The sequence below is a fragment of the Heteronotia binoei genome, chromosome 2, assembly GCF_032191835.1.
Source record: "Heteronotia binoei isolate CCM8104 ecotype False Entrance Well chromosome 2, APGP_CSIRO_Hbin_v1, whole genome shotgun sequence".
Classification (NCBI taxonomy): domain Eukaryota; kingdom Metazoa; phylum Chordata; class Lepidosauria; order Squamata; family Gekkonidae; genus Heteronotia; species Heteronotia binoei.
In genome coordinates, this window is record NC_083224.1 from 87,200,352 (window position 1) to 87,227,158 (window position 26,807).

Sequence of the window (26,807 nt, forward strand, 5' to 3'; positions counted from 1 at the left end):
GGAGAAGTGATTTAAAGAGACAAATACCTTCTCCCCGCCGGCGGATGGGGCAGTGGGGACTTTGAGAGCCACACAATAGGTGTGAAAGAGCCATGTGTGGCCCCCGAGCCGCAGTTTGGCTACTCCTGGTCTATCTGATGAGGTCAGAAAGGCTCCCACTCTCCTGGCTTTCCACAAACTATGAAAAACTGACTTATTCAAGAGGGTTTTTCTGCGTGGGCCATAGAGTTGCACTACTACTAAATGCTTCTCAAAGTTACTTGGATAAACTATTAGGGACTGCTGTCTATATTACTGTGTATAGTTTGCTAAAACTAGAATCTGTTTTTGGACTAGTTCTGTTTTTGGACTGCTGGTTGGTTCTACAACCCAAATCCTATCAGCTGCCTACAATATTTGTCTGTTGATTGATCTTTGGATGGGAGATTACTTATGGGACCATTTTTTCCTGTCTCTTCCTTTGTTGCAACAGTCTTTGTTGCAACTTGATATCTATTTTCCACCCAGCTCTACCTAATCCAATTTAGTCTGCAATGCATCCTGCCCTCCATATTAAAAGGACAGGCTCCAGACCGTGCATTTCCATCCTGCTCTGAAACAGCTTCTTTGTTCCCCATACTCCCCCTTTTTTGTTTTTGTGTTAAATACCTGGTCTCATGAAGAGTTCTGGAGAATTCAAACGCTTGCAAACCACTTTGTGATATTTTGACTAGTCCTACCAAAAGGTATTATGTGGCGTTTGGTTTTGATATTCTTACACGTTTTAATATTTGGTTTTGATATTCCTAGACCTGTCTGATCCTATAGGTGTTTCTTTAAAAGAAAATCTAACCTATAGGAATGGGTTCGGTTTTCGTAAAACAGTGTTGTTACATGCTGTGTTTAAAACTTGCCCATGTTGACTCAGGAAAGGGTTAACCGGGTAATCTGAGGTTCTGGGGCAGGAGTGCAAAGTAGAGTTCTTCTGAAGGGATATTTTAAAGATATCCCAATTTATATGATTTCTTTATCACCGCTTCAACAAACTTTCGCTCTAAGTATAGGGAAACTGCCTCCCTTCTGTATACGCTGCGAAGGGACTCTTAATTTGAAATATTTACATGAAATAGGGGGCGGAGAGTTTTATCTCTACGGCACAAACAATTTTAACTCTCAGTTACTCTGCTGTTTGGGTTTGGTCCCCTTCTTTTTAATGGCAGATCTCATTTCTACTGCAGATCAACGGGGACCAGTTATGTATTGAACACAGGAGGTAAGTGTAGTATATTTGATTTGATCTCCAAATGATTCTTTGTAGAACTTTGTTCCGAAAATAGAACTTGAAAACTATCGGAGCCGTGTTTCTGATGGTTCCAAGTTTTCCGGGCATATATTTGATGAAGGCCTAGAAAAGAAAGCAAGCTTTGCATAAACTCCGGTGGTTTCTGGCTTTTAAAATGCAGATTATATAACGAGGACGGGCGAGAGAGAGTATCAGTGGAAACTCACAAATATTAGAATGCTGCAGAACTGGGAAAGTTCATTGAGTACAGTTACAAAGGCAGGATGTTTGGAAGCGCAGTCCTTGCTTTGGTGGATAAACATCCTGCACGGTTTCGTGTTGGAAGTCTCTCATGCATGTTTACTGTAGGCCTCGGAATAGCTTTGCTCAGAGCAGCGCAGGGCGTCCAGGAAACAAGCGCTGGGATAGAAGCTGCTAAATCCTTTGTTAAGCGATTATGGGAAGCGAGTGTGGGTCTGGGTCTCTGGTGCAAACCATAAAATGGCTCACAGAATTCTTCCCAATATGAAGTGGTCATTCCAGTATTTTGTATCTCAGATCAAGGCTTTTCTGCGGTTGTTCGTTTGTTTTAAAAGAAAGGTTGTCAGCGATATCGTGATTGATTTGTGGACTGTGTCTGTAGAGCTCGGTCGCGGTGTGCCTAACAATAAGGACAAAATTTGGGTGCTAGCTGTGCTTCTCAAAGCCTGGTTTTAATTTTCCATAATTAATCTTACTTGCTGGACTTATTCTCTTTATTAGGCAAGACATGCTCATGAACTAATAAAAGTAATTTTGAGTCTGAAGCGCTGATTTGCTTCCACAGGGGGGTTTATGTAGCTGTGTTGAAAGGTAACATTATTGTAGCTGAAAGACCACTTGCGCTTGGCCAGATTAGCTTTCACGGGCAAGGAGAACAAACCTGTGGTTATTCATCAAGGTATTTGTAATCAAAATCTTGAAAGTTCCACTTTAAAGTAAATACAATGCCTTCATTAGCCATGGTGTTTGCCATGTTTTTCTAAATGATATTCAGGTCAATGTTAAATGTATAAAATTAAAACGTGTAAAGGTACAGATATAGTTGTTCACTTTTGCATTACCACACATTAATATTTTTTTAAAAAATGCTTTGCGTTATAGGATTGCCATCAGGCCTGGAGAAAAAATGTCCTGTTCCTTCACTAGAAGCTTAATGTGTAGAAATGGCAGTAGAAGCTTGTCATGGCATGGAGAGAAATAACATCATATTAAGCCTCTGTTAATGGGTCAGGGCATTTTTCTCCAGGTCTGTTGGCAACCTTGTTCAGTTAGCATGTCCATAATAGAGTTGTAACTCATATAATGTTGCATGCAGATTATTTCTGTAGTTGGGAATTTCATCTATTAACAGCATGATTCTAGATAGTGTCTTCTTAAGTTTAAGGTAGCTGCTACTGCATCAAGCCTTACTCATGCCAAGAATGTGCCTGTAGCTTGCAGGGTATGGATCCTGCGTAGTGTTTCTGCAAGTGCCAGGGCATCAATACTGGATTTCTAGGGGCATTTTAGACTGCCATGGGAAGGGGGAGGGGCTGAGAAAGTCATGCTCTGTGGGCAGAGTTCCTTCTGCCTGCAAAAATGCTTAGCTGGACCTAAACTCAAGTAGAGGCTGCTGATATGTTGGTAACTTGGGGATGGGAGCTTCCTATGTTAACATTTGACAGATGAGCACTTTTGCCAGATTTACTAAAATAAAAAAATACTAGAAGAGAACGTTGAATACAATTTAGAGAAAGACAGATGAGTAGCTTTGACGACATACAAGGCTAGTCTGTTGTAGCTAAATTTGTGCATTACTCATTCCTTCATGACCTTTCCTTCATGGCGATACTGATTACTTGTTTCTCAGACTGGTTTAGTCCTCTACAAAGGAGTGCACTTGAAAAAAAATCTGTATATCCACATATACAACTATTGTGTGAAGTCACTGGGTATAGATTCTTGAGGAACCCATTGCCAGTGACAGTTTCTCAGTGAGGATGTATTCAGCAGAATAGACACTTGGATAATCTGAACATATGAAAGTGTACACCGATGAACACAGATGCTCTTTCGACATGCATGAGTTCCGTGATTAATCTCTTCTGATAGAAAGGATTTCCACTAGCAGAACTCACTGCAGCCCAAAATGATCCCAGAAAAGCTGCTTCTGGCTACCTCCAGGAACATTTGGGGGGTGGGATCAGAATTCTGCAGTAGGTGAATGGAATTGGTAAAATTGCTCCTCCTTCCATTAACAGAAATTTCCCACAGACTTCAACCCCATAAAATATATCTTCATGATAACATATCATATGGGAGGCAACCATCAGTGTACCTTCCTTGACCCTTGATAGACAGAGTAGTCTTAAGTGTGAAATAAATGAGGAAACTTTTAGGTTTCTACCTGGAATGCAAGCCATGGCTGGGGTAGTGTTTTATTTTATTTTTAGGAATAATATTTAGTGCTTACACAGCACTTTGAGATCAGAGCAGTGCCTCGTAGTGTCATGGAAGCTGATCTTGGGCTGGTCACATTCTCTCAGCCTAACCTATCTCACAGTGTTGTTGTGAGGGTAAAATGAAGGAGAAGAGAGTGATATAAGCTGTTTCAAGTCCTCATTGGGGAGACACGTGGGATATAAATGAAGTATTAAAAAAGTAAAGCAATCCCCTGTGCAAGCACCAGTCGTTTCCGACTCTGGGGTGATGTCGCATCATGATGTTTTCATGGCAGACATTGGCAGTGAAGTATATAAATAATAAATAAATATACATAATTTCAGTCATCCTTACGACACTAATCCTGTAAAACAGGCCAGTATTGCCTCCATACTGCAAACAAAGATTAAAAGACTTGCTTGCATAAAGCTATGCTGCAATTCAGGGCAGAGTCAAGAACTGAACAAGGAACTTCTAAGCTCACAGCATAGCTATAAAGGTATACTAGCTTGCATTGTGTTTTGCTGAGCGAAAATAGGCAAAGAATAATTCTTGTTCAGTTCCATAATCCCAGCCAGTAAACTATTACATGGATCCAGGGGGGGCGGGGAAGGGAAATCAGTGAATCGCTAATACACAGTTGGCAGACACCATCAGACACTTAGGTGCCTAGCAGAGACATACCCCTTCTGCTCAAAGTTGACTCAGTACAATAAACACACATAAATTTCATTGACCTGTGATGTGGCCCATCCTTAGGTTTGACTGGACTGAGGGATTTCTTCCAAATATAAACCCTCCATTGGTCTCTTTTTATAGATTCTTTCTACAAATGGGCAGTCACAGAGCAGGGGTGTCAAACATGCAGTTTGGGGGCCAAATCAGGCCCCCGGAGGGCTCCTATCAGACCCCTGAGCAACTGGCTGTCATCTGCTTCCTTCTCCCTATATCTTGCTTCCTTCTGCATAACAACTTGCTTTGCAAGGCTTGCTCAATTGCACAAGAGCTACAGAGCAAAACCTCTTATTTTCTCCATTGGCTGAGACTCCTCCTTTGGGGAGGAAGCGGGGAGGAATAGCTTGTTTTGCCAGACTTTCTCAATTGCACAGCAGAGCTATTGAGCCAAGCCTTCTATTGGCTGAAGCTCCTCCCCCTCCTGGTCCCCTGGGAAAGGAAGGAAAGAGCCAGAGCTTCCTTGGCCCTGTTCTCTGGATCCCATGGTAGAAATACAAAGAAATTACCTTTAAGACCAGCTTGTGTCTTTATAAAATTTATATCTCTGTTACCTAATCTTAAATAGGTACACACGTGGCCCGGCCCAACATGGCTTGGCCCAACCCGACATGGCTTGGCCCAACAATATCTCATTTATGTCTGATCCGGCCCTCATAACAAATAAGTTCAACACCCCTGACTTAGAATTACAAACACCCATCTGATGAAGGGAACTTTAACTCTTGAAAGCTTATACCTTGGAAATGTTGTTGATCTTTAAGGTAATACTGGATTCTAATGTTACTCTTCTACTGCAGATCAACACGCTACCCTCCTGGAACAAACACTCCAAATGAGCACTAACTGTGCAATTGGAATGGAGAGCATGAACAATCAGGAATCATGTCAACTCACAGAAGACATAACTACTACTCCCCATGGTCCAGGAGAAAGTAACCTGAAACAGGGCAGTGACGCCGGTAACCTTTTCCCTCTTTGCAGAAATAATGGTAAGAACAAGCAAGGTACTGGCTTTATAAGTCATTATGATGCAGCCTGTGGTTATTCCTGCTGCCCTAGTACATAATGGTTTGGCTGTTACTTGCTTGTCTGGTGACCTGACATCCTGCAGGAAATGGCTGGTACCCATTTGCACTAGCCTTATAACTCATGAAGGGCTGGTGGCTCATGGGCTCCCTTAGATGCAGAGAGCATGAAGGGACTCAGTTTCCATCTCAGCTGCGAGACTGTCCTTGTGCAAATGTAATTCATGGCTGTAGAGTTCAAGTATCTAACAATGTGATTGTGGTTGAGTTTCCATCACATATCTAGGGAATTACAGAATAAGCAGTTTCCTTCCAAGTTATTATAAATTCTACGAAGTTTCCAAGGAGAAAGATGCTTTTGATGCATAATTGTTATTGTATTTTCCCATTGCGAAAGGCTGAAGCACATGTGCATTATCTGATTGCTTACACTGTAGTTAGCCTGGTATAAACCTAAGAGCAGAAGAAGAACCCTGCTGAATCAAACCAGTTGTCCATTTAGAGAGCAATCCTAAGTAGGTTCACTAAGAATCCTATGCAGGTCTGTTTAGTGGGGCTTGTCTTCAAGAACATGTTCTTAGAATTGCACTGCTAGGCCAACATTCTATTTCAGACAGTGGGCAGCCAGTTGTCCTGGACAGACAACAAAAAAGAGATGTTGCCTCTTAGCATTGATATTCTGGGGTTTACTGACTCTGGCTGTGAAAGTTCTCTTAGATTTATTGATGGCCATAATGACTAATCTTCCATGTATATAATAATAATAAAACTTTTATTTATATCCCGCCCTCCCTGCCTAGGCAGGCTCAGGGCGGCTAACAAGACATGGTAAAACCATGATACAATAAAACAGTATATAATATAATTAATAATTTAACAATAAAACCAATAAAACAGTATGACATTATAGTACAATCAAATTATGTATAAGATGGCTCGGTGTTATTGATATTATCAGGAGTTCCGTCTTAAAAAGCTAGCTGGAAGAGGGCAGTTTTGCAGGCCCTACGGAACTGGTTAAGATCCCGTAGGGCCCGCACCTCTTCCGGCAGTTGATTCCAACATTGGGGGGCCTTTGTAGAGAACGCCTGTTCTCTGGTAGTTTTTAATTTGGTTTCTTTTGGCCCAGGGATTTTGAGAAGATTTTTTTGAGCTTGATCGCAGTGCTCTCTGGGGAACATATGGAGAGAGGCAGTCCCTAAGGTAGGCAGGTCCTCGACCATATAGGGCTTTAAAGGTAATGACCAGCACCTTGTAATGAACCCGGTAAACAATTGGCAGCCAGTGCAACTCCCACAGCCCAGACTGCACATGTTCCCACTGAGGCAGTCCCAATAGCAGCCTGGCTGCTGCATTTTGCACTAGCTGCAGTTTCCGGGTTCGGTACAGGGGCAGCCCCATGTAGAGGGCATTACAGTAGTCTAACCTCGAGGTGACCATTGCGTGGATCACTGTTGCCAGGTCGCCGCGCTCCAGGAAGGGGGCCAACTGCCTCACCTGTCTAAGGTAAAAAGCGGACTTGGCAGTAGCTGCTATCTGGGCCTCCATTGTCAAGGAACGCTCCAGTAGAACTCCCAAGCTCTTAACTCTGCGCACTGCTACCAGTTGTGCCCCGTCAAAACTGGGAGAGAGACCCCATTCCCTAAACCACTATGACCCAGGCAAAGGACCTCTGTCTTCGCTGGATTCAGTTTCAACCCACTCAGCTTAATCCAGTCTGCCACGGCTTGCAACGCCCGGTTCAGATTTTCCGGGGCATTGTCAGTCCGGTCACCCATCAATAGATAGAACTGGGTGTCATCAGCGTACTGATGACAACCCAGCCCATATCTCCGGGCAATATGGGCAAGGGGGTGCATAAAGATGTTAAATAGCATTGGAGAGAGAACTGCTCCCTGTGGCACCCCACAATTAAGTGAGTGTCTCTGGGATAGCTCTCCCCCAATTGCCACCCTTTGTCCCCAACCCTCAAGGAAAGAGGAAAGCCACTGTAAAGCTGACCCCTGAATCCCTGCGTCGGATCTGTTAAATCCCATTTTTAAGCCAGCTGCAGTAATGGTCATCACCACTGCCATTCATCACTGTGTACAATGTAAACCAGCAGGATGTCACCTTTGCCTTGTACTGTTAGATATGTGATTATTCACTGTAACTAAGATTTATTTAATTAACCATGCCCAGGGTTTTTTTTGTAGGAGGAACCCTTTGCATATTACACCACATACCCCTGATGTAGCCAATCCTCCAAGAGCTTATAGGGCTCTTAGTACAGGGCCTACTGCAAGCTCCAGGAGGATTGGCTACATCAGTGGAGTGTGACCTAATACTCAAAGGAGTCCCTGCTACAAAAAAAAAAAAGCCCTGCCAGTCACTCAAGTGTTGCTTGGTCTGTTGTGTTTAGATGCAGCATTCAGAAATGCAATTAATCCAAAAAATCATCAGGATTCTAATGCCCTTGAGGATGCCAAAAGCATTTTCTTCCCAGCAGGAAGTAAAAGAAGTCTAGATTACCATTCCACACAAGAGCATGGAAACAACTGTTCCAGTTTGAACAACAGTGGACACGTCCAGGCACAAGAGAAAGTGACTCTGGTTGTAGATGGCACTAGATTTGTGGTAAATCCTCAGATATTTACAGCTCATCCTGATACTATGTTGGGAAGGTAAGCCGTTTAATTGCCTTTTAAAACTGACAGAATCCTTCTCAAAGAGAAATAGATTGCAGCTGTTGATACTAAGATCTTAGATATCACTAAAGAACATACATATGAGAACAGATTTCTAAATTGGGGTGATATTCATATATCATTGAGAGCTGCAATACTAAACTCTTTGGGCTGCTCAATGAAAGTTCAGCTTTTCTAAGTTCCACTGGAATTGGTTTTAACTTAAATTGTTTTTACTGATTCTAACTTACATATTGTTTTATATGACCTGATGTACATTGTCCAGAGCCTGGCACTAGCTGGGATAGGGCGATTAATTAAAGTGAATAAGTAATGATAATAATTTCAGAGTACTTAATTGTAGTTGGATTGTGTTACTTGGAAGTATATCTCATTGAAAGTAGGTCCAAGTAAATTTAGGATCAGCGTGAATTTTAGGTTGAAGATATTTGAAAGGGGCATTCTGTAGCTTCATGAGAACATCCCACAGACGAGAATGTAAACCACTTTAGAGAGTAATCTTTACATTTTGAAAAAAAAGTAACTTGGGGGCTTATTCACACATTATGTGGGCTTTTTCTTTGTTAAACCTATACTGCTCAGAATATTCAGTTTAATATCTCATCTTCACTTTCTGTTTTGCATTAATATTGTTTTCAATTTATTTTATGTGGTGTGTTAAAGTTCTTTTCTGTAAGTGAAGCAGAGAAATAACGAGGTCTGCACATTGCTGTGTTGAAACGAATTTTACTTTGATATCAAGGCAGAACTTAGCCAGCCATAGGCCCAATACGACTGTTACAATTATTTTCATTCAGACCGTTTTTGTTCGCACCCAAAACAAGCAGGCAGGCCGCCCAAGCTTATCTAACTCAACATTCTCCACCCTCCTTGCTCTCCTTCTACCTTCTGTCTCCATGCGTTATCAGCTCTTGCATGAAGCTTCTCTGAGGCCTCTTTGTTATCTACTTTACAACCTTGAATCCACACCCACTTGAGGCCATGTACTTCTAACATTGCATCAGACTTCTCTTTTTGAAGGCATAAGCATGCTTTTATTCATTATTATAGGGATATTCATTAATTATTCAGGGATCCCCCTTCATAAGCTGCTTTCAATATTTAATCTAAATAGAAAGTACAAATCTACATATATTCTAAATAAATGCATTAACCAGAGTCTGCATAAAGAGCAAGAGAGAGGTTCAACCTGAATGTTAAACTTCAAGTGTGAAAAGATCCTTCAGGCTGCACACTAGAGTAATTGTTCTTGGGAGTTCCTTTGAGTGATAGTGGTGGTGATGGGTTCTGTGCGTGGAAATTTAAAGAGGGTTTACTGAATCTCTACCTACCCAAGTTTCCCCTTACCTATAACTGTTTCTCCTCAGCTGTCTTTCTTCAGAACAGAGATAATGCTGGTCCTGGAGTCTTACTGAGACTCAGCTGCTCTTCTTTTTAATTCCCACTAGCCCTTAATATGTTTTTTAAGAATTTGATGGGACTATGATTGTAACATGCCAGCCGGCTGCCATCATATCTAGAGGAGTTATGCTGCATGTTCCTTCACAATCCATCTTGCCTAGGCCAAACCCTTAGCATTAGCTCCCTTGCCCTTTGCATTGAATGGCCCAGCAGAACACACATCCTCAGGCCCCTAAGTTCTGCAGAGCTGGACCGTGCTGGGCTATGTGAGGTATGACTCAGCAGACCCTGTGTTAATTAACTGACCGGCATGGGCATGGCTGATCAGGTACAGCAGCAGCAGGAAGGGCAAGGGGGAATTTTGCTAAACTGTTGAGATTGAACTATACTCCAATGTAGTTGCTGATGAAACAGGATTGCACTCATTATGGTTTACATTTTGTTCCTTGCCTCAGTAAACAATTGCAGTGTTAATGTAAAGAAAGGCTTATCGCCAAAGAGTGTCTAATGATAGCTAGCTGCAACCTACCTCTTTAGTAAGTTCATCAACAGTGGTAACTTATAAGAAGGAAAAGCAAGTGTGTGTGAAGAACATAACATAACAGATACCAGGCAGCTGGATTAAATAACAGATGTCCTGGTGTCATGGTCAGAGTTTGAAGAACTGCATAAAATGCTGTCTAAAGGGATCTGCAACTCCTGCAGTCTTAATTAATGAATTGTCTGCATTTGGTTTATTCTTTCAGTGCGCTCAGCATGATTTACTTACTTTAGTATACTGCCTGGTGAGCTACCATGGCAACAAGTTTACAGCTACCTTGCTACCTTTCAGAATGTTTGGTCCGGGACGAGAATATAACTTCACTCGGCCAAATGAGAAGGGTGAATATGAAATTGCAGAAGGAATCGGCTCCACTGTGTTCCGGACAGTGCTGGTGAGGAAATGCCTGAAATTGAGGAAGCAGAATTGTTCATCCTCTCTATTAAGTCCTTTTTTTTGCCTTCAACTTCAGAAAAGCTTTCCGTTTCTGTTGGGTGTTTTCTTATTTCCTTCCTATTTTCTAATTCTAAATTATGTTGGAGCATAATGTCAGTTTACTCTCAGTTTTCCTTTTTTAAAATAGTTTCCTTTCCTGGCTGCGGTAAAACGTTAAGCCACTGTGGTGTAGTAGTCAAGATCAGCAGACTCTTATCTGGAGAACCAGGTTTGATTCCCCACTCCTTCACATGTAGCCAGCTTGGTGACCTTGGGTCAGTCACAGTTATCTCAGAGCTTTTATCTCAAGAGCAATTCTCTGAGAGCTGTCTTAGCCCCACTTACCTCACAGGGGCTGTGATCACACACACTAAATAATGCACTTTCAATCCACTTTCAGTACACTTTTCAACTGAATTTTACTATGTGAACTAACAAAATCCGGTTGGAAAGTGCTTTGAAAGTGGGTTATTTAGTGTGTGTGATCACAGCCAGGGTGTCTGTTGTAGGGAGAGGAGGGGAAGGAAATTGTAATCTGCTTTGAGACACCGAGTGAAGGGTCTGATATAAATCCAACTCTTCTAAAAAAAAAGAAGCCAGGCTTTTAAAATAAAATACAGTGGTCTGAGGGCATATAAAAGTAGTGAACATTGTTAAAGCTAAAGCAGCTACCCAGTATGGATAGCAGACTTCTTGTATGCCACCCTGAACTTCTGGAAGGAAGAACAGGTACAAGCTAAAGACATTAAATAAGAATCCACCTACACCTGCTTTAACATTTTTGTCCTTTCAGGATTATTACAAAACTGGAGTAATTCACTGTCCTGATGGGATTTCTATTCCTGATCTCAGAGATACCTGTGATTATCTTTGCATCAGTTTTGACTTCAACACAATCAAGTGTCAAGATTTGAGTAAGTGTATTTTGTATTTCCTGTGTTAAAATTTGGCTGTCGGCTTTTTTTTTTAGAAAAAGCCCAACAGGAACTCATTTGCATATTATGCCACACACCCTGACCTCACCGGAAGTGATGTCACTCGTTCAGTAGGTTACTTCCTGCATATTGACACAGTACAGTGTCATCAGCTGCATCTCATGAATGCATGTTCTCACACAGCCCAATGAGAGACCTTGTCTCCCCCTCCCCCAAAAAAAACATGGCTGGAGAGAGAGAGCCACGTGCAGTGGAGCAGGCAGAGATAGGCCCAACTTTGCATTGGGACCATTCTATGTCAGGCCCTGCTCTAGTTGTTAAATTTTCATCTTCTGTGTGATTGCAAAATGAACACAGATTGGGTTGGATCCTAACCATGTGTTCTGCTGGTATTGTTGAGCTGGTCTCTGGAGTGGTGGCATAAAAAGGTAAATTACTTCCATCCCTGGCAAAAATAGATGATTTTCCCTGATACTCTCACCCACTGCAGACGTTTACTTAATTACTCACAGTGTTCTGAGGGTCCATGATTGGGAGGGGAGAGACGCTGCAAAATGCAGCAGTAAGAAGGACATAAGAAAAATCACTTCCAGTTGTGCCACTGCGTTCATTAAAACCCATCTTGTTATGTCATTGCTGAGGAAATAGACAATTTGCATACAGTGTATTCAGGGTAAAGATTTGCAATCATTGTCAGTCTTGATTTATTGTGGTTTTGGAATCCTAAAGAATGTTATTCCAAAAGACAAGCAACAAGGGGCTTGATAGCACACTGCAGGCCCTGAAATGTTGTTTATTTAGTTAATTATTAATTTGTATTTGTGTATCCAAAATAGATTCTTGGGGTTGTTTTCCTGCAAGAAAAAAATACATCTGAAAATGTTAAAATATATCAAATAAACAAATTATCAAACTAAACCAGAGAGCTGCAATATAATAAAGGTAAAAAAAAACCCAGCAAAGGACAATTCTAAAAGCACCAAAAATTCAATCTAATATAATAGCAGATGATGATGATTTCTGTAGGTTAACAACACAAATTAAAGAGTGCCAAAAGAGCAGAATGTTTCAGTTAACATAGTAAAAACCTTCATAAGTTAAAATTATGTCTCAGAAAGTGGTCTCAACTTGGTATGCAGCAGATGTTAAGATATAAACACATGAGACTGCATTATACTGAGTCAGATCTTTCCTGTAGTGTTGGCCTACTCTGGCTGGAAGCAGATTTCCGGGGTCCCAGTGAGGTCTGTCAAACAGCATGCTACCTGATTGTTTTAACTGGTGATGTTAGGAATTGAATCTGGAACCCTCTGCATGCAAAGCAAATTGTCTACTGATGAGCAACATCCTATATACTCTAAGGGAGCTTTAAACTTGATATAGACAGAATGGACAGGAAGTTTATTTCCTTCTGTGATAAGAACATAAGAGAAGCCATATTGGATCAGGCCAATGGCCCATCATATCCAACACTGTGCGGCACACAGTGGCCAAAACTCAGGTGGCATCAGGCAGTCCACCAGTGAGGCCAAAGCTTCAGAAGCCCCTCCTGATGTCCCCCAAGCACCAAGAATACAGAGCATTACTGCCCCAGAAAGAGTGTTCCATCTGTACCTTGTGGCTAATAGCCTCTGATGGAACTCTGCTCATTATGTTTATCCAGTCCCCTCTTGAAGTTGTCTATGCTTGTAGCCACGGCTATTTCCTGCAGCAGTAAATACCACATATTAATTACTCTGAGTGAAGAAGTACTTCCTTTTATCTGTTCTAAACCTACTGCTCATTAATTTCATTGAGTGCCCTCAAGTTCTTCTTTTGTGAGAAAGCAAGAAAAGTATTCCTTTCTCTGCCTTCTCTATCCCGTAATTTTGCTAACCTCTATCATGTCACCCTTTAATTGTTGTTTCTTCAAGCTAAAGAACCCTAACTTCTTTAAGCTTTCTCCATAGGGAAGGTTTTCCATTCCCTTAATCATTTTAGTTGCCCTTTTCTGCACCTTTTCTAATGCTATAATATCTTTTTTGAGGTGTGGTGACCAGAACTGTACACAGTATTCCAAGTGAGGCTGCACCATAGATTTATATAGGGGGATTATGATACAGGCTGATTTGTTTTCAGTCCCCTTACAAATCATCCCCATCATAGCATTTGCCTTTTTTATTGCAATCCCACTGATTATTCTCATCCCACCAACTTTCAGAAATGGCCATAATGTCCATAATACTAAGCATTCCAGCTTGCCCATTTTACCTCGGATGTTTCTAGCATTTGCATATAAGCATTTATATTCCCCAGATATATTAGGCCTGCAATTTGCCTCCTGTGGACTGACATTGTCAGGAAGTTAGTATTGTTTGTCACTCTCTCAGTGGGCAGTCCAAATCCATTTTCCTCTAGAACTGTAACAGCTACCCCCCCCCCCCCTTCTTTCATCACATAGAGATGAGCCATCCTGAACCAGAGACATTTCATCTCCTGTCAGCTTCCCCCCAAAATTTAGTTTTAAAACTTCTGTGCCACCTTTTTGATTTTAAGTGCCAGACCCCTGATTCCTTCCTGGAACTAGTGGAGGCTGTGCTTTTTGTACAGTTCTTGCTTATTCCAAAAAGTATGCCAGTGCCTAACAAACTTAAACCCTTCCTCCCTACACTATCATCTCATCCATGCATTGAAACTCCTAATTTGTATCCACGTATCAGGCCCTGCATGTAGAACAAGTAGCACCTGGCCTTGAGTCTCCTGCCTAGCAGCCTGAATTTTTCCTCCAGGACCACACAACATTTTCCCACATTGTTGGTGCCAACATGTACCATGACATCTGGCTCCTCCCCAGCACTGTCTACCAGCCTATCTAGAGCACATGTAACGTCTGCAACCTTTACACCAGACAGACAAGTCACCATGCAGTTAGTGCATGGGTTGGCAACCCATCTGTCTACATTCCTAAAGATTAAATCACCAACTATCAAGAGCCTCCCTCCCTTGGGATGTTTCCTTGGTGCTAAAGGATACCTGTGCCCCAACTGTAGAGAAGTGGTCCCTTCTGAGGGAACATTCCACTTTACATCAGCACAGTGCCCTGTTTCCCCTTGACCTGTTTCATGCTTCCTAATGGTGGCAGGTTGGAAATTCTCAGAGTGGGACACAAGTCCCCAAGAGTCTTATCTGTGTGCCTGATTGCCTCGGCTTCTCCAGGTCAGCCACCTTGGTTTCCTGAGAACTAGGAGCTCCTTGCATTGAGCCCACACCCATTACTTGTGTCCAGCTGGCAGATAGTCATACATGTTGCTCTCAGTGCAGTACACTGGATAGCCCCCAAACCCCAGCAGGCATTCTACCTTCATAACTGATTTTTTAAATCCCCCCTTTTAAATATAAATTTCCTTTTTCATGTAAATCTGTTTGTGGAAAGTGTCATAATATTGGAACGCAGAATATGGTGATAGCTACCAGTTTAAAAAGTGGACAAATTCATGAAGGTCAGGGCTATCATTGGCTACTAGTCATGGTGGATATCATCTCCCTCCAGTACCAGAGGCAGTATTGCTCTGTATGTCAGTTGCTGGGGAGAACGAACAGGAGGATGCTGTTGCAGTCATCCATCCTGCTTCCTAGAGGCAGGTGGTTGGCCATTGTCTGAACAGAATGCTGGGCTAGCTTATGTTCTCCTTCCTACTTTGTACCTACCGTCTCTGGATGCTAGGGTTGTCTCTCTCTTGCTGGCCAACACATGGTCTGAATCCGTTTAAAGAAAAAATACAGGTTTGCAATGACAAAATACAGGAAATGAATCAACAAAAACAGAAAGAAGAATGAGAAGCCTGACCCTGTTCAAAAATTTGCATCACTAGTCACTATAAAAAAAAATACAACAGTACATCAAGTTTAAGAAAATACAGAAAAGAATTTCATATGATAAGCCGGTCTAACCTAAAAGGCTAGAAATCTGGCAGATGGTCTTGGGGTTCCAGAGCTCTCTTTGTGAATGTTTGGCAAGTGATCCATTTAAGAAGAAAGCATTTTTGCTTTAAAGGCCCTCAATCAAATGTAGATGATGTGTCAACTCCTCCCTAAGAACTAACATCCATGTCTGAACATACCATAAACTGAATGATAAGGAATCCCGGGAGCTCCATTTATGTACTATCTCTACCGCTACCACAAGAATAAGAGTTTTTTAAATGCCACAACCACCACATGGAGTGCTGATATGTGCAGCAAGTGCTTTTTGGCAGTCTCTGCAATGGTGCCATAATACACTGACATTGCTTCTTAGTGTCAATTGAAATTCAATTTGGTATTCAATTTTTTTTCTGTTCTTTCAGAAATTTGAGAATTTTTCTAAGAGTATAAAATGGTTAAATAGCTTTTAACAAGGGTATGAAAGAACACATGGGGCTTTTGGAAAAGTTTATAATATTGGAGTGGATGTTCTAAAGGCATCTGATGTAGCAACTTGCTTAATTTGGACAAGCCTGCATGTAGATGGAAAGACCCTCTGAACACTGGGTTTATTTCACCTTGAGTTCCATTCTAGAAGGCAGGTGAGAGATAAATAGAATGGATAAAATACAGTAAGGGAAACAGCAGCTGCCTTGACTCTTGGGCTCTGTAACGCACATGGAGTAATAAAAATAAAACAGTGGAGAGAGAGATTACGGGATTTTACCTGACATCCTGACAGAGCATTTTGGGGCTGAGCTCTCCAAACATTAGAGCCAGTTTGTTGTAGTGGTTATGTGTGTAGACTCATATCTGGGAGAATTGGGTTTGATTCCCCTCTCCTCCATGTGACCTTGAGTCAATCACAAGTCCTTGCATGGCTGTCCCTCTCAAGAGCAGTTTTCTCAGCTGCACCTACCTCACAGGGTGTCTGTTGTGGGATGAGGAAGGGAAAGAAGATTGTAAGCCGCTCTCCTTTGGGTAGTGAAGAGGGGTATATATATCCAAGCCCTTCCCTTCTTTCCTTCTAATGTAAGAGCGTGTCTGTGTTTTTGTTTTGGATGGACCAAATTTATTTATTTACTTCATTTATACCCTGCCTTTCTTTGCAATGGGGACCCTGAGTGGCTTACATCATTCTTCTCAACAATCCTGTGAGGAAGGTTAGGCTGAAAATGTGTGGCCCAAGCAAGTTTATCCTGCTTGTCTCCCAGTCAGCGGAACTCACTAACTGCTCTAGACTTGGCAAAAACTCTAGAGAAGGATGGTATCCGAGAATGTTAGAGTTAGCTCTGTCCCTTTCTCTTCTAAACCATTTATGTAGGTGCTTTATTGCATGAGCTGTCTAATGACGGTGCTCACAAGCAGTTTGATAGTTACCTGGAAGAGCTGATTTTGCCTATAATGGTGGGCAGTGCCAAGAAAGGAGAGCGCGAGTGTCACATTGTGGTTTTAACTGATGACGACATAGTGGACTGGGATGAAGACTATCCGCCTCCCATGGGAGAAGAATACTCACAAAGTAAGTTGGTACTCTGCAGCTTTGTAAATAATCCTTTTTTTAAAAGTACATAGTCCAAAAATAGAGCCAGTTTGGTGTAGTGGTTAAGTGTGCGGACTCTTATCTGGGAGAGCCTGGGTTTGATTCCCCACTCCTCCACTTGCACATGCTGGAATGGCCTTGGGTCAGCCATAGCTCTGGCAGAGGTTGTCCTTGAAAGGGCAGCTGCTGTGAGAGCCCTCTCCAGCCCCACCCACCTCACAGGGTGTCTGTTGTGGGGAAGGAAGGTAAAGGAGATTGTGAGCCGCTCTGAGACTCTTCGGAATGGAGGGTGGGATATAAATCCAATATCATCATCTTCTTCAAAAATTGGTTCCAAAGAAACCTGATATTCATGTGTCGTGTTCATAAAAGTCCTGTTGATTACTGTGCTTGTATTGGGATGCACCCATCTGCGCCTGAGCCCAGTTCAAGGTGTTGGTTTTGTCCTTTAAAGCATGCAGGGGTGTCAGACTCATTTGTTGTGAGGGCTGGATCTGACATAAATGAGACCTTGTCGGGCTGGGCCATTGTGTCATAAAATGTAATGCCAAGTAGCAGAGATATAATTTATAAAGGAAACAGACAAACACAATTAAAGATTTTTTTAAACTTTTTAAAATGCTTAAAACATTAACACTTGTTGGTATTAAAGGTGCTTCCTTTGTATCTCTCCCATGTAATCCAGGGAACGGAAGATTTGTATCACTTATTGTGAAGCTTCCTTCTCGGTGGACTGGCAGTGGGTCGGTCCAACTACTGGGTATAGGCTCCTCCTCCTCATCACAGGGTCGGGTCTTCCAATTGATCCGGAGGGGAGAGTGGCCTATACCTCCCAGAACTCTCCAGTTGTATCCAAGCCGCATCCCCCTAAGAAAAATAACTTCCAAAACCTCCCCATTAAACATACTCTAATGAGTAAACGAGGAGAACAATTTTATTATGCTTCAATGCACCATACAGAATGGATGATTGAACCAGAGTATTGCAAACCACAGTACCGTAACTTTTTCCAAGAGAAGGAACCAGCTCCAGAATCCATCTCCAAAACCCAGGAAGCTGTTCAACCTCCAAAGGGCGGGCTGGACCGACCCACTGCCAGTCCACCGAGAAGGAAGCTTCACGGTAAGTGATACAAATCTTCCGTTCTCCGGTGGTCTGGTCAGTGGGTCGGTCCGACTACTGGGATGTAACAAAGCTGTACATCCCTGGGCGGGACCGGCTTCCCTGTTTAGAGTGCATGCTGCAGCACACGCCTCCCAAAGGCCGCCTCCGACGAAGCCCACTTATCTACCCTATAGTGCTTGGTAAAGGTATGCACCGACCTCCAAGTTGCTGCCTTACACACAGCTTCCAAGGACGGAAATGACCTATACACAGCTGAGGTTGCAGCACCCCTCAAAGAGTGAGCCGTGATCCCATCCGGAGGGGTTTGACCTTGGGCCTTGTAAGCTAGAACAATACATTCCCGCAACCATCTGCTAAGAGAGGAAGTGGAAACCTGACGTCCCTGTGACCTTTTACTAAAAGAAACAAACAAGGAGTCAGACTTTCTCCAGTCTTTTGTGTGCTCAATATAAAAACTAAGCGCCCTCTTAATATCTAGACAGTGCAACTCCTTTTCCTTGGGAGACTTAGGATTGGGACAAAAAGTACCAACTCCTGAGACCTATGAAAAACAGAATTAACTTTAGGGATGAAAGATGGGTCTGGTCTCAGCACAACCTTATCATTATGAAAGACACAGAGTTCCTTGTCAACCAAAAGGGCCCGCAACTCGGACACCCTACGTGCCGTGGTGATACCCACTAGAAAGAGCGCTTTTAAAGTCAGCTCTTTAATCCCACATGATGCCATAGGCTCGAAGGGACGCCTACACAAGACATTCAGCACTACATTCAGCTTCCACAAAGGGAACCTGTGCACCTGTGGTGGTTTGAGAAGTGCAGTACCCCTCAGAAAGCGTCTAATATGCGGATGCATTGACAAAGCCTTACGGCCCCGCACCCCTTGGATAGCAGAGATGGCAGCCACCTGACACGGTAGTGTGCTAGTGGAAAGCCCTTTGTCCGCCCCCTCCTGTAGGAAACCAAGAACACCTTGAACGTTCACCTTCAGCGGGTCCCACCCCTGTTGGGCCGCCCACGAAGAGAAAACCTTCCAAGTGGTGTTATACACTCTGTTAGTGGAGAATTTACGTGACGCCAACATAGTGTCCACCACCCTCTTGGCATAACCTAGCCCTTCGAGCTGCAACCGCTCAACCTCCAAACTGTCAACTGTAACAGGTCCGGCTGAGGATGTGACATGTTGCCCTGAATCAAAAGGTCGTCTCTCCTCGGTAGCGGCCAAGGGGCCTGAACCAACAACCTCAGAAGTTCCTGGAACCACGCCCGTCTTGGCCAGAAAGGAGCCACCAGCACCATCTCTGCCCTTAGCTCCACCACCCTCTGAATCACCCTGGGCAATAGAGGAATGGGCGGGAAAGCATACAGTAGCCCCGTCGGCCACTCGCCACTGAGCGCATCGGTCCCTTCTGCTTTTGCATCTGTTTTGGGCGAAGAACCTGTCCACCTGACGATTCTCTGCTGTGGCAAATAAGTCCACCGACACTGGACCGTATCTGTCCACTATCAGACTGAAGGTATCTCTGTGCAACATCCACTCTGTCTGGTCCAGAAAACGTCTGCTGAGCCAATCCGCCAACAGGTTGTCCTTTCCCGGAACATGAACCGCCTTGATCGACAGGAGATTGGTTTCCGCCCACTCGAAAAGAACCTTCGCCTCGGCATGAAGAGATTTCACCAGGGTTCCTCCCTGTCGATTCACGTACGCTTTGGCTGTTGAGTTGTCCGTTTTTACTAGGACATGGCAACCTATCAGGACTGCCTGCAACCCTAGCAACCCTAGCCGAATCGCTCTGAGCTCCAAGAAGTTGATACTGCGCTTCATCTCGTGGGGCTCCCATTGTCCCTGAATCATTTGATCCTGCGAGTGAGCCCCCCAGCCCCATAGACTGGCATCTGTGGTCATACATACTCTCTGGGGTTCGCGGAGTGGATGACCTGGAAGAAAGCGAACCGGATCCAGCCACCACTGTAACTGGGTTGTCACCTCTGGCGGCAATGTCACCAGCTTGGGAATTTTGTTCCCTATAATGTCTTGGAAAGGACGAAGGAACAACTGCAGGGGTCGAGTGTGGAACCTGGCCCAAAACAGCAGGTCCTGACAAGAGACCATCATTCCTAACAACTGCGCTAGAGTCATAACCGACACCCTGCATTGTTGCAGAACCCCTTGTAACAGAAAACAGAACTTCTCCCATCTCTCTATAGTCAAGAAAACTCTGTCCATGGTCGTATCTATCTCCACCCCCAAGTGCACTAGCCTCTGTGAGGGAAGAAGATTGCTCTTTTCCAAGTTCACTACAAAGCCGTGACAACGTAACATGGTCACTGTCTGTTGAATGCCCTCCAGGCATTGTTGGTATGACCCCGCCTTCACCAGAATGTCGTCCAGGTAGGGGAACAGGGCCACGCCCTGCAGTCTCAGCTCCGCCACTAGTGTCACCAAAATCTTTGTAAACACCCGGGGCGAGGATTTCAGACCGAATGGTAGGGCCCGATACTGAAAATGTTTCCCCCCGTAGGAGAAACGCAGAAATTTTCTGTGTGATTCCCGAATGGGAACATGTAAATAAGCCTCAGATAGATCCAAGGAAGCCAAGAAATCCTGTGGCTGAATGGCTAGCAATACCAACCGTAAGGTTTCCATCTTGAAATGCTTCGTTTGAACGAACTTGTTGAGCCATTTCAGATCCAGGATGGTTCTGAACTCCCCGTTCTTCTTTGGCACTAAAAAAATTACTGAATAAACTCCCAACCCCTGTTGGGGTATTGAGACCAGCTCCACCGCCCCTATATCCACCAAATGCTGAATGGCTGGCAACATTGCTCTGTGAGCGGCCAAATCCTGCTTCTGCGGGACCCAACGAAAGCGGTTGGGAGGGAGGGAGTGAAACTCTATGGCGTAGCCCCGTGCCACCACCTCCAGTACCCACCTGTCTTGAATAGAATGATTCCAGGTGTCTGCGAACAGAGAGAGACGACCACCTATTTTCCCTGTCGCCTGGTGGGAGGCATAGTCATTGGGATCCCCCTTTTTTTGAAAGGGGTTTAGAATTCTGGTCTGACTTTCCAGAATAGTAGGGTTTGGAATCACGCCCCTTCTGTTGCCACTTTCCTCTAAAGGAACGAAGGGAACTGGTCTAGAAGGCTTTTTGGGGTCTTGAAAGGAAGGAAAGGATTTCCTCTGTTTTGCCTCTTTACCGTTAGAGGGTAGGACCTTCTTTTTATCCCTGTTCTCAATGAGATACCTATCTAGGCCCTCTCCGAACAATAAGGCTCCTTTAAAAGGTACTGCTGCCACCCTGGCCTGGGCTGCAGTATCTACCTCCCAATTTCGAAGCCAAATGTTGCGTCTAGCCGCCACGCCACATGCCATGGCTCTAGCCGCTAGCTGCATGGTATCCAATGAACCATCTGCCACGAAGGCAGCAGATAAGGCAATCTTTTTTTAGCTCGTCCTTGAACTCCTTAGGAGCTCCACTATCCGCTGCTGCTAAATTATTAGCCCACGTACACATTGCTCTGGCAAACAATGAGGATGTTGTGGCTGCTTTAATGGCCCAGGCTGTCGCCTCAAATTCCTTGCGCAAAGCCTGCTCTATTCTCCTATCACATGGGTCCTTGGGCATACCATCTGCATCCATGGGCAGGACCGAATTAGAGATCAGACTAGTTACAGGGTCATCTACCGTTGGTAACTTTAGCCTCTTAGTGGCCTGCGGAATTAGGGAATAGAGTTTAGAAAGAACTTCCTGGGTGGCCTTGGGTTTAGCCGGCCGTTCCCACTCTGCCTTAACCATAGCAAAAAAGGCAGCTGGCAAGGGAACCCCTGTTTGAGCGCTACTCAGTTTTGGCATCATTTCCCCTGAGCCTGTGGGAAGGTCAGGATCCAGTTCCTCCTTTTCTTTAGGAGTTGCCACAAAATTAAGGGTCCTTAAAACCTTAGGGAGCAACTTTGAGTAATATTCGAGGGGGAAAAGCCTAGATTGCACTGTAGCAGGCTGTTCCTCCTCTTCTGAAAGTTCACCTTCCTCCCTGTCTGACTGTTGATCAGAGCACTCCGACTCCTCAGCCGAACTTAGGAGAAGCGAATCTAGGCCTAAATGAGACCTGCCCTTAGGTCGCCCTTCCAGAGAGTCACTAGGGCTGGAATCTCTGCCTCTTTTCCTTCCCTCTTGTTTCTTTTGCTTCATCGAGGAAGCAGGTGAGTCCAGGTGTTGACGGAGATCCTGCACCAGCTCTTTTAACATTTCTTGTTTAAGCCATTGCAGCAAATTTGCCTTGGCATCCTCCCCTGAAAGATCGGGGTTCTGAGCCTCTTGCTGAGGGGTCAGTGTTCCTGACAGAAGAGGCAGGTCGAACTCACTGGGGGAATTGCTCTTTGAGCTAGCCGCCATTTCGTGCTTTCCCACGTCACTGGAAACAAAAGTGAAAGTAGAGGCAATAAGAAAAATAAAAAGGGTGCGAAGAGCCTAAAATGGAAGGCAGCATGCCTTCACTGCGCCCCCTGTCGGGTCTTAAGGCGTCTTCCACTCTTCCCTCAGACCCTTAAACTGCCCCCGTGAAGGGTTTCTCCCCGCTGCCATGCGTTTCACTGCAACGCAGTTTGGGCTCCAGGCAGTTCTGTCTGCACCATGCCTCTTCCCGGGGGTTTAGTCGGTCTTCCCGACCACGCCAGGCCCTTTCCCACTGCGGGGCGACTTACCGCGCTGCAGCTTTTGGGCTCACGCGGCTTTGTGCCGCTTTCCTCCTGCTGTTTCTGTCGCGTCAGCGAGGAAACGGAGCTCTAGAGGGCTCTGCCGTCTCTGACGATCGGGCCTACTCGCGAGTAGCCCTCCGGCAGCTTGCCCCTCTGCCGGTTTTGTTGGGGACCAACCCCTACGTTCCCAGCCTTCGTTCTTCCTGCTCGTCCGGATCTTCTGCGCTTTTCCCAAAGGTGCTCAGAAGAAACCGTCCTGCTTCATGCAGGGCCGGGAAAAAACTGGAGAGTTCTGGGAGGTATAGGCCGCTCCCCCCTCCGGATCAATTGGAAGACCCGACCCTGTGATAAGGAGGAGGAGCCTATACCCAGTAGTCGGACCGACCCACTGACCAGACCACCGGAGAATGGGCAAAGAAAGCTCTGACTCTTTCCTTCCTTCCCCAAGGGACCAGGAGGGGGAAGAGCCTTAGCCAGTAGAAGGAAGAGAGGCTTGTCTCAGTAGCTCTGCTGGTCAATTGAGAGACCCTGACAAAGCAAGCTGTCCCTCCCCCCCTTCCTCCCCAAGGGAGGAGCCTCGGTCAATAGAGAAAATAGAGGCTTTGTTCTGTATCTTATGTGTGATTGAGCAAGCCTGACAAAGCAGGCTGTGATACAGAAGGAAGCAAGAGAAAGGAAGAAGGAAGCAGATGACAGCCTGTTGCTTGGAGGCCTGATAGGAGCCTTCTGGGGGCCCGATTCAGCCCCTGGGCCTCATGTTTGACACCCCTGCTCTACATGGCTTGGGACCAGAGTATCTAAAAAACTGTTTTCACCCAGGAATTAACATAGAGAGGCCCTCCTGACTGTCCCACCAATCAAAGCAGCTCAGGGAGGGCTTTTTTGGTGGCAGCCCCATGATTATGGAACAATCTCCCCAAAGAAGTATATTTGGCTCCCTAACATTCAGTCTTCACAAGATAGTTGAAGACAGTTTTTATTTAGGATTGCATTTGACTGTTTTTTATTTATTGGCAGCCAGAATTGGAGATTTTAAATTGTGGTCTTTTACGTATTTTTTATAATTGTTCTTTTATTTATATTTTAACCTGTCCTAAGAACCACGAGGCAGAAAGGCAGCTAATAAAATGTTTAAATAAATAATTGGTTACAAGGTAGATATACTAACTGCTCCTGTATTATTAATATTAACAGCAAATGTATTTTATGACAATGCTAATCATTGCTTCCTTCCTTCCCTAGTCCTATATAGTGCTAAGCTCTACCGATTCTTCAAGTACATAGAAAATCGGGATGTTGCAAAAACAGTCTTGAAAGAACGAGGCCTAAAAAATATTCGAATTGGCATTGAAGGTAAATATAGTACCTTTTTTTTTTAAAGGAACCAGGCACAAGTTTTTTAGAAGCTGACATTTACTTGTTCTTCTTTGTTCTAGTTTTGTTACTGTATTACATGATAGACTTTAAGCCAGACGTCAATTTTATTTATTTATTCTTTCTGTTTGCTAGGCCACCCTTGAGCTTACATCTAAATCAAATAACAATCAGATGAAATAAATATCATATTAAAATATGTTTAAAAGATTTCTCCAAACAGACACAATTACAGCCTATATCCAAGGTGACAATTAATTCAATATCTGTGAATCCCTTGATTGAGAGCATATGGAGAGGGAAAAAAGGTGGGGAGGTGGAAGTGTGAGAGGGCTAGTCCATTGCTGTCAGCCAAATAAACAATACCGTGATTAAACAGAAATGCCACCCATTCACAAATATATGATGAATATTTGTATACTATTTTTAAAGTTTGCACCAAATCCCATTCAACAATTCACACAGCAATTCATAAATACAACATAAAGGTGCCACAATTTCCAGTGTCCATGAAATTTCCTTACAGTCCAGACTCCACACTTGAAAGGCAGAAAGTTCTTGTAAAAAAGTGCTTGTAACACGTGTTGGCGTATTCGCTGGTATGCTCTGGAATTGTGAGGCTTAATGATAGACAGCACACTGACTTGTGCTAACTATTTACATTTATTTACAAATATACAAGTTTATAGTTGTTCTGGTAAACACTTGCCAAAGTGCTTCGCCAGACATCACGTTTGAGACTAGAGAATACACTGTACAGACTCTTCCCAGTTATATACATATAGCTATATACAAGCACCAATCAGCACACAGTGCTGAGTCATTCTGCATAGGCACAAGTACTCTGGACAGAACAGGTATGCACCTATTAAGGGAAGCTGTCAGGAACTGTAACAGATCATGAACTGTCATTTGCATTAGACTCCAGCCTGAAGTCTTGCTAGCAAGCATATGCTGACAAAATGTCCATTCTTTCACTGGGTAAAGAAATTTCTTATGCCTCCTCCAGCAGAGATGCCAGCCTCAGTGATTCTTCATTTCCAAGATTATCTTTTATCAAGGAGGGGTCAAGAAGAAACGTTTCTTTACCCAGTGGAAGAATGGACATTTGATGCTGGAAATTTCAGAGCCTGGCTGGCTGGCAGGGATCGCAGGGCTTAGCCATGCTGTGGCCTCATTGGGGCCTGGCTGGCCGGCCAGGATCACTGCAGGGCCTGGAAAAGTCACTGTCACAGTTCAGGTAAGTTTCCCCCTCATTTCTTTATTTCCCTTTCTATTTCTTCCCCCCATGTCTTTGTTTGCTTTAATTCCCCTTCTCCACTTTATTTCCCTTTCTTCCCCCTTTCTTTATTTTCCTTTATTATCCTTTCTTCCCATGTCTTTATTTCCCTTTCTTCCCATTTATTTCCCCTTTATTACTCTTTCTTCCCTCCATTTCATTTTCCTTTCTTCCCCCCATTTCTTTTCCTTCCTTCCTTCTCCCTTCCTCCCCCTCAGGGGTGGGAACCAGCTACACCAGTTCAATTTGCACGTGATTATTTCAGATGGTGTGGCCTAATATGCTCATGAGTGTGTGACCTAATATGCAAATATTGGGGGATATAGTCCAATATGCCTAGACCTAGGCATTTGCCTAGGTAAGCGGGCCAGGGTGTGTGTGTGGGTGTGCTGAATTAGGCTCTCCCCACATGAATTCAAATAGAAAAATAATTATTTGCATTAATTTTGCTGGCCTGAATTGTTCTCCCTTGGCGGAGCATGTTTTTCTAAGTTGATAATTTTGTATGGCCCATGAATGATGTTATAAATATCCAAATGGCCCTTGGCAGAAAAAAGAGCTACCTACTTGAGCCAATGTAGGCCTGGAAGGATAATCTTGCCCATTATTGTTTCAGGTTACCCAACATGCAAAGAGAAGGTGAAGAGGAGGCCTGGAGGACGCTCAGAAGTGATATATAATTATGTGCAACGTCCATTCATTCAGATGTCTTGGGAAAAGGAAGAAGGAAAGAGTCGCCATGTTGACTTCCAGTGTGTGCGAAGCAAATCTCTAACAAACCTTATGGTGGATGATGATATAGCAGAAGACCAGCAGGTTATGCCTTACCCTCCCCAGGTGGATGAACTTGACAGATTAAAGGCACCACTTTCTCAAATAAATCCTAGTGATCTACCAGATTAAAATGGAAGAACAGTACAGAGTTTTCATAAATGGATTTAGTGATCTGCCCAATTTGAGCTATACTGTTGAGTGGAGCCTGCCATCAGGCTTCCTACAAATGGATCTCTTACATGCTGTTATTTTTTCAGTTGCTGTGCTTGTTAAATGTAGCCTTTCTTCAAACTGAAGGCGCTGGCGTTCTTAAATCCAAAGCTGAAGGTTCCCAAGTTTGCATTTAACTTTGTCAAGGAATGGAAGTAAATATTGTGATTCATTACACTGGAAGACATAAAATGTATATGAATATGCAGTTCTGTTAATACTCAGTGTATGGTGGTTACTTCAAGGACATAATTCATTTGCAAGATCAAGCACTGTAACAAAAGGGACTCTTAACAGTACAATTTTAAATTGTTTATAGAAAAACAACTATGGCACACAAACCATAGCATGAGCACTGCAGTATGTTTTTTAATTTCCT

At 43.8% G+C, this 26,807-nt stretch overlaps 1 protein-coding gene across 2 annotated transcripts; it reads left to right on the forward strand.

Annotated features, from left to right (window-relative positions):
• The first annotated feature begins 584 nt into the window (after positions 1-584).
• On the forward strand, positions 585-26,646 carry KCTD20 (potassium channel tetramerization domain containing 20). 2 transcript variants are annotated; one of them, XM_060231511.1, is made up of 8 exons: positions 585-725; positions 5,257-5,448; positions 7,973-8,147; positions 10,405-10,507; positions 11,342-11,462; positions 16,750-16,947; positions 24,034-24,144; positions 26,061-26,646. In XM_060231511.1, exons 2-8 carry the CDS (start codon positions 5,292-5,294, stop codon positions 26,345-26,347), a joined length of 1,152 nt encoding a protein of 383 aa, XP_060087494.1. In that variant the 5' UTR covers positions 585-725; positions 5,257-5,291; the 3' UTR covers positions 26,348-26,646. The 2 variants fall into 2 exon arrangements, with proteins under 2 accessions (XP_060087494.1, XP_060087493.1); XM_060231510.1 differs by lacking the exon at positions 585-725 and adding an exon at positions 912-1,252.
• The last annotated feature ends 161 nt before the right edge of the window (positions 26,647-26,807 follow it).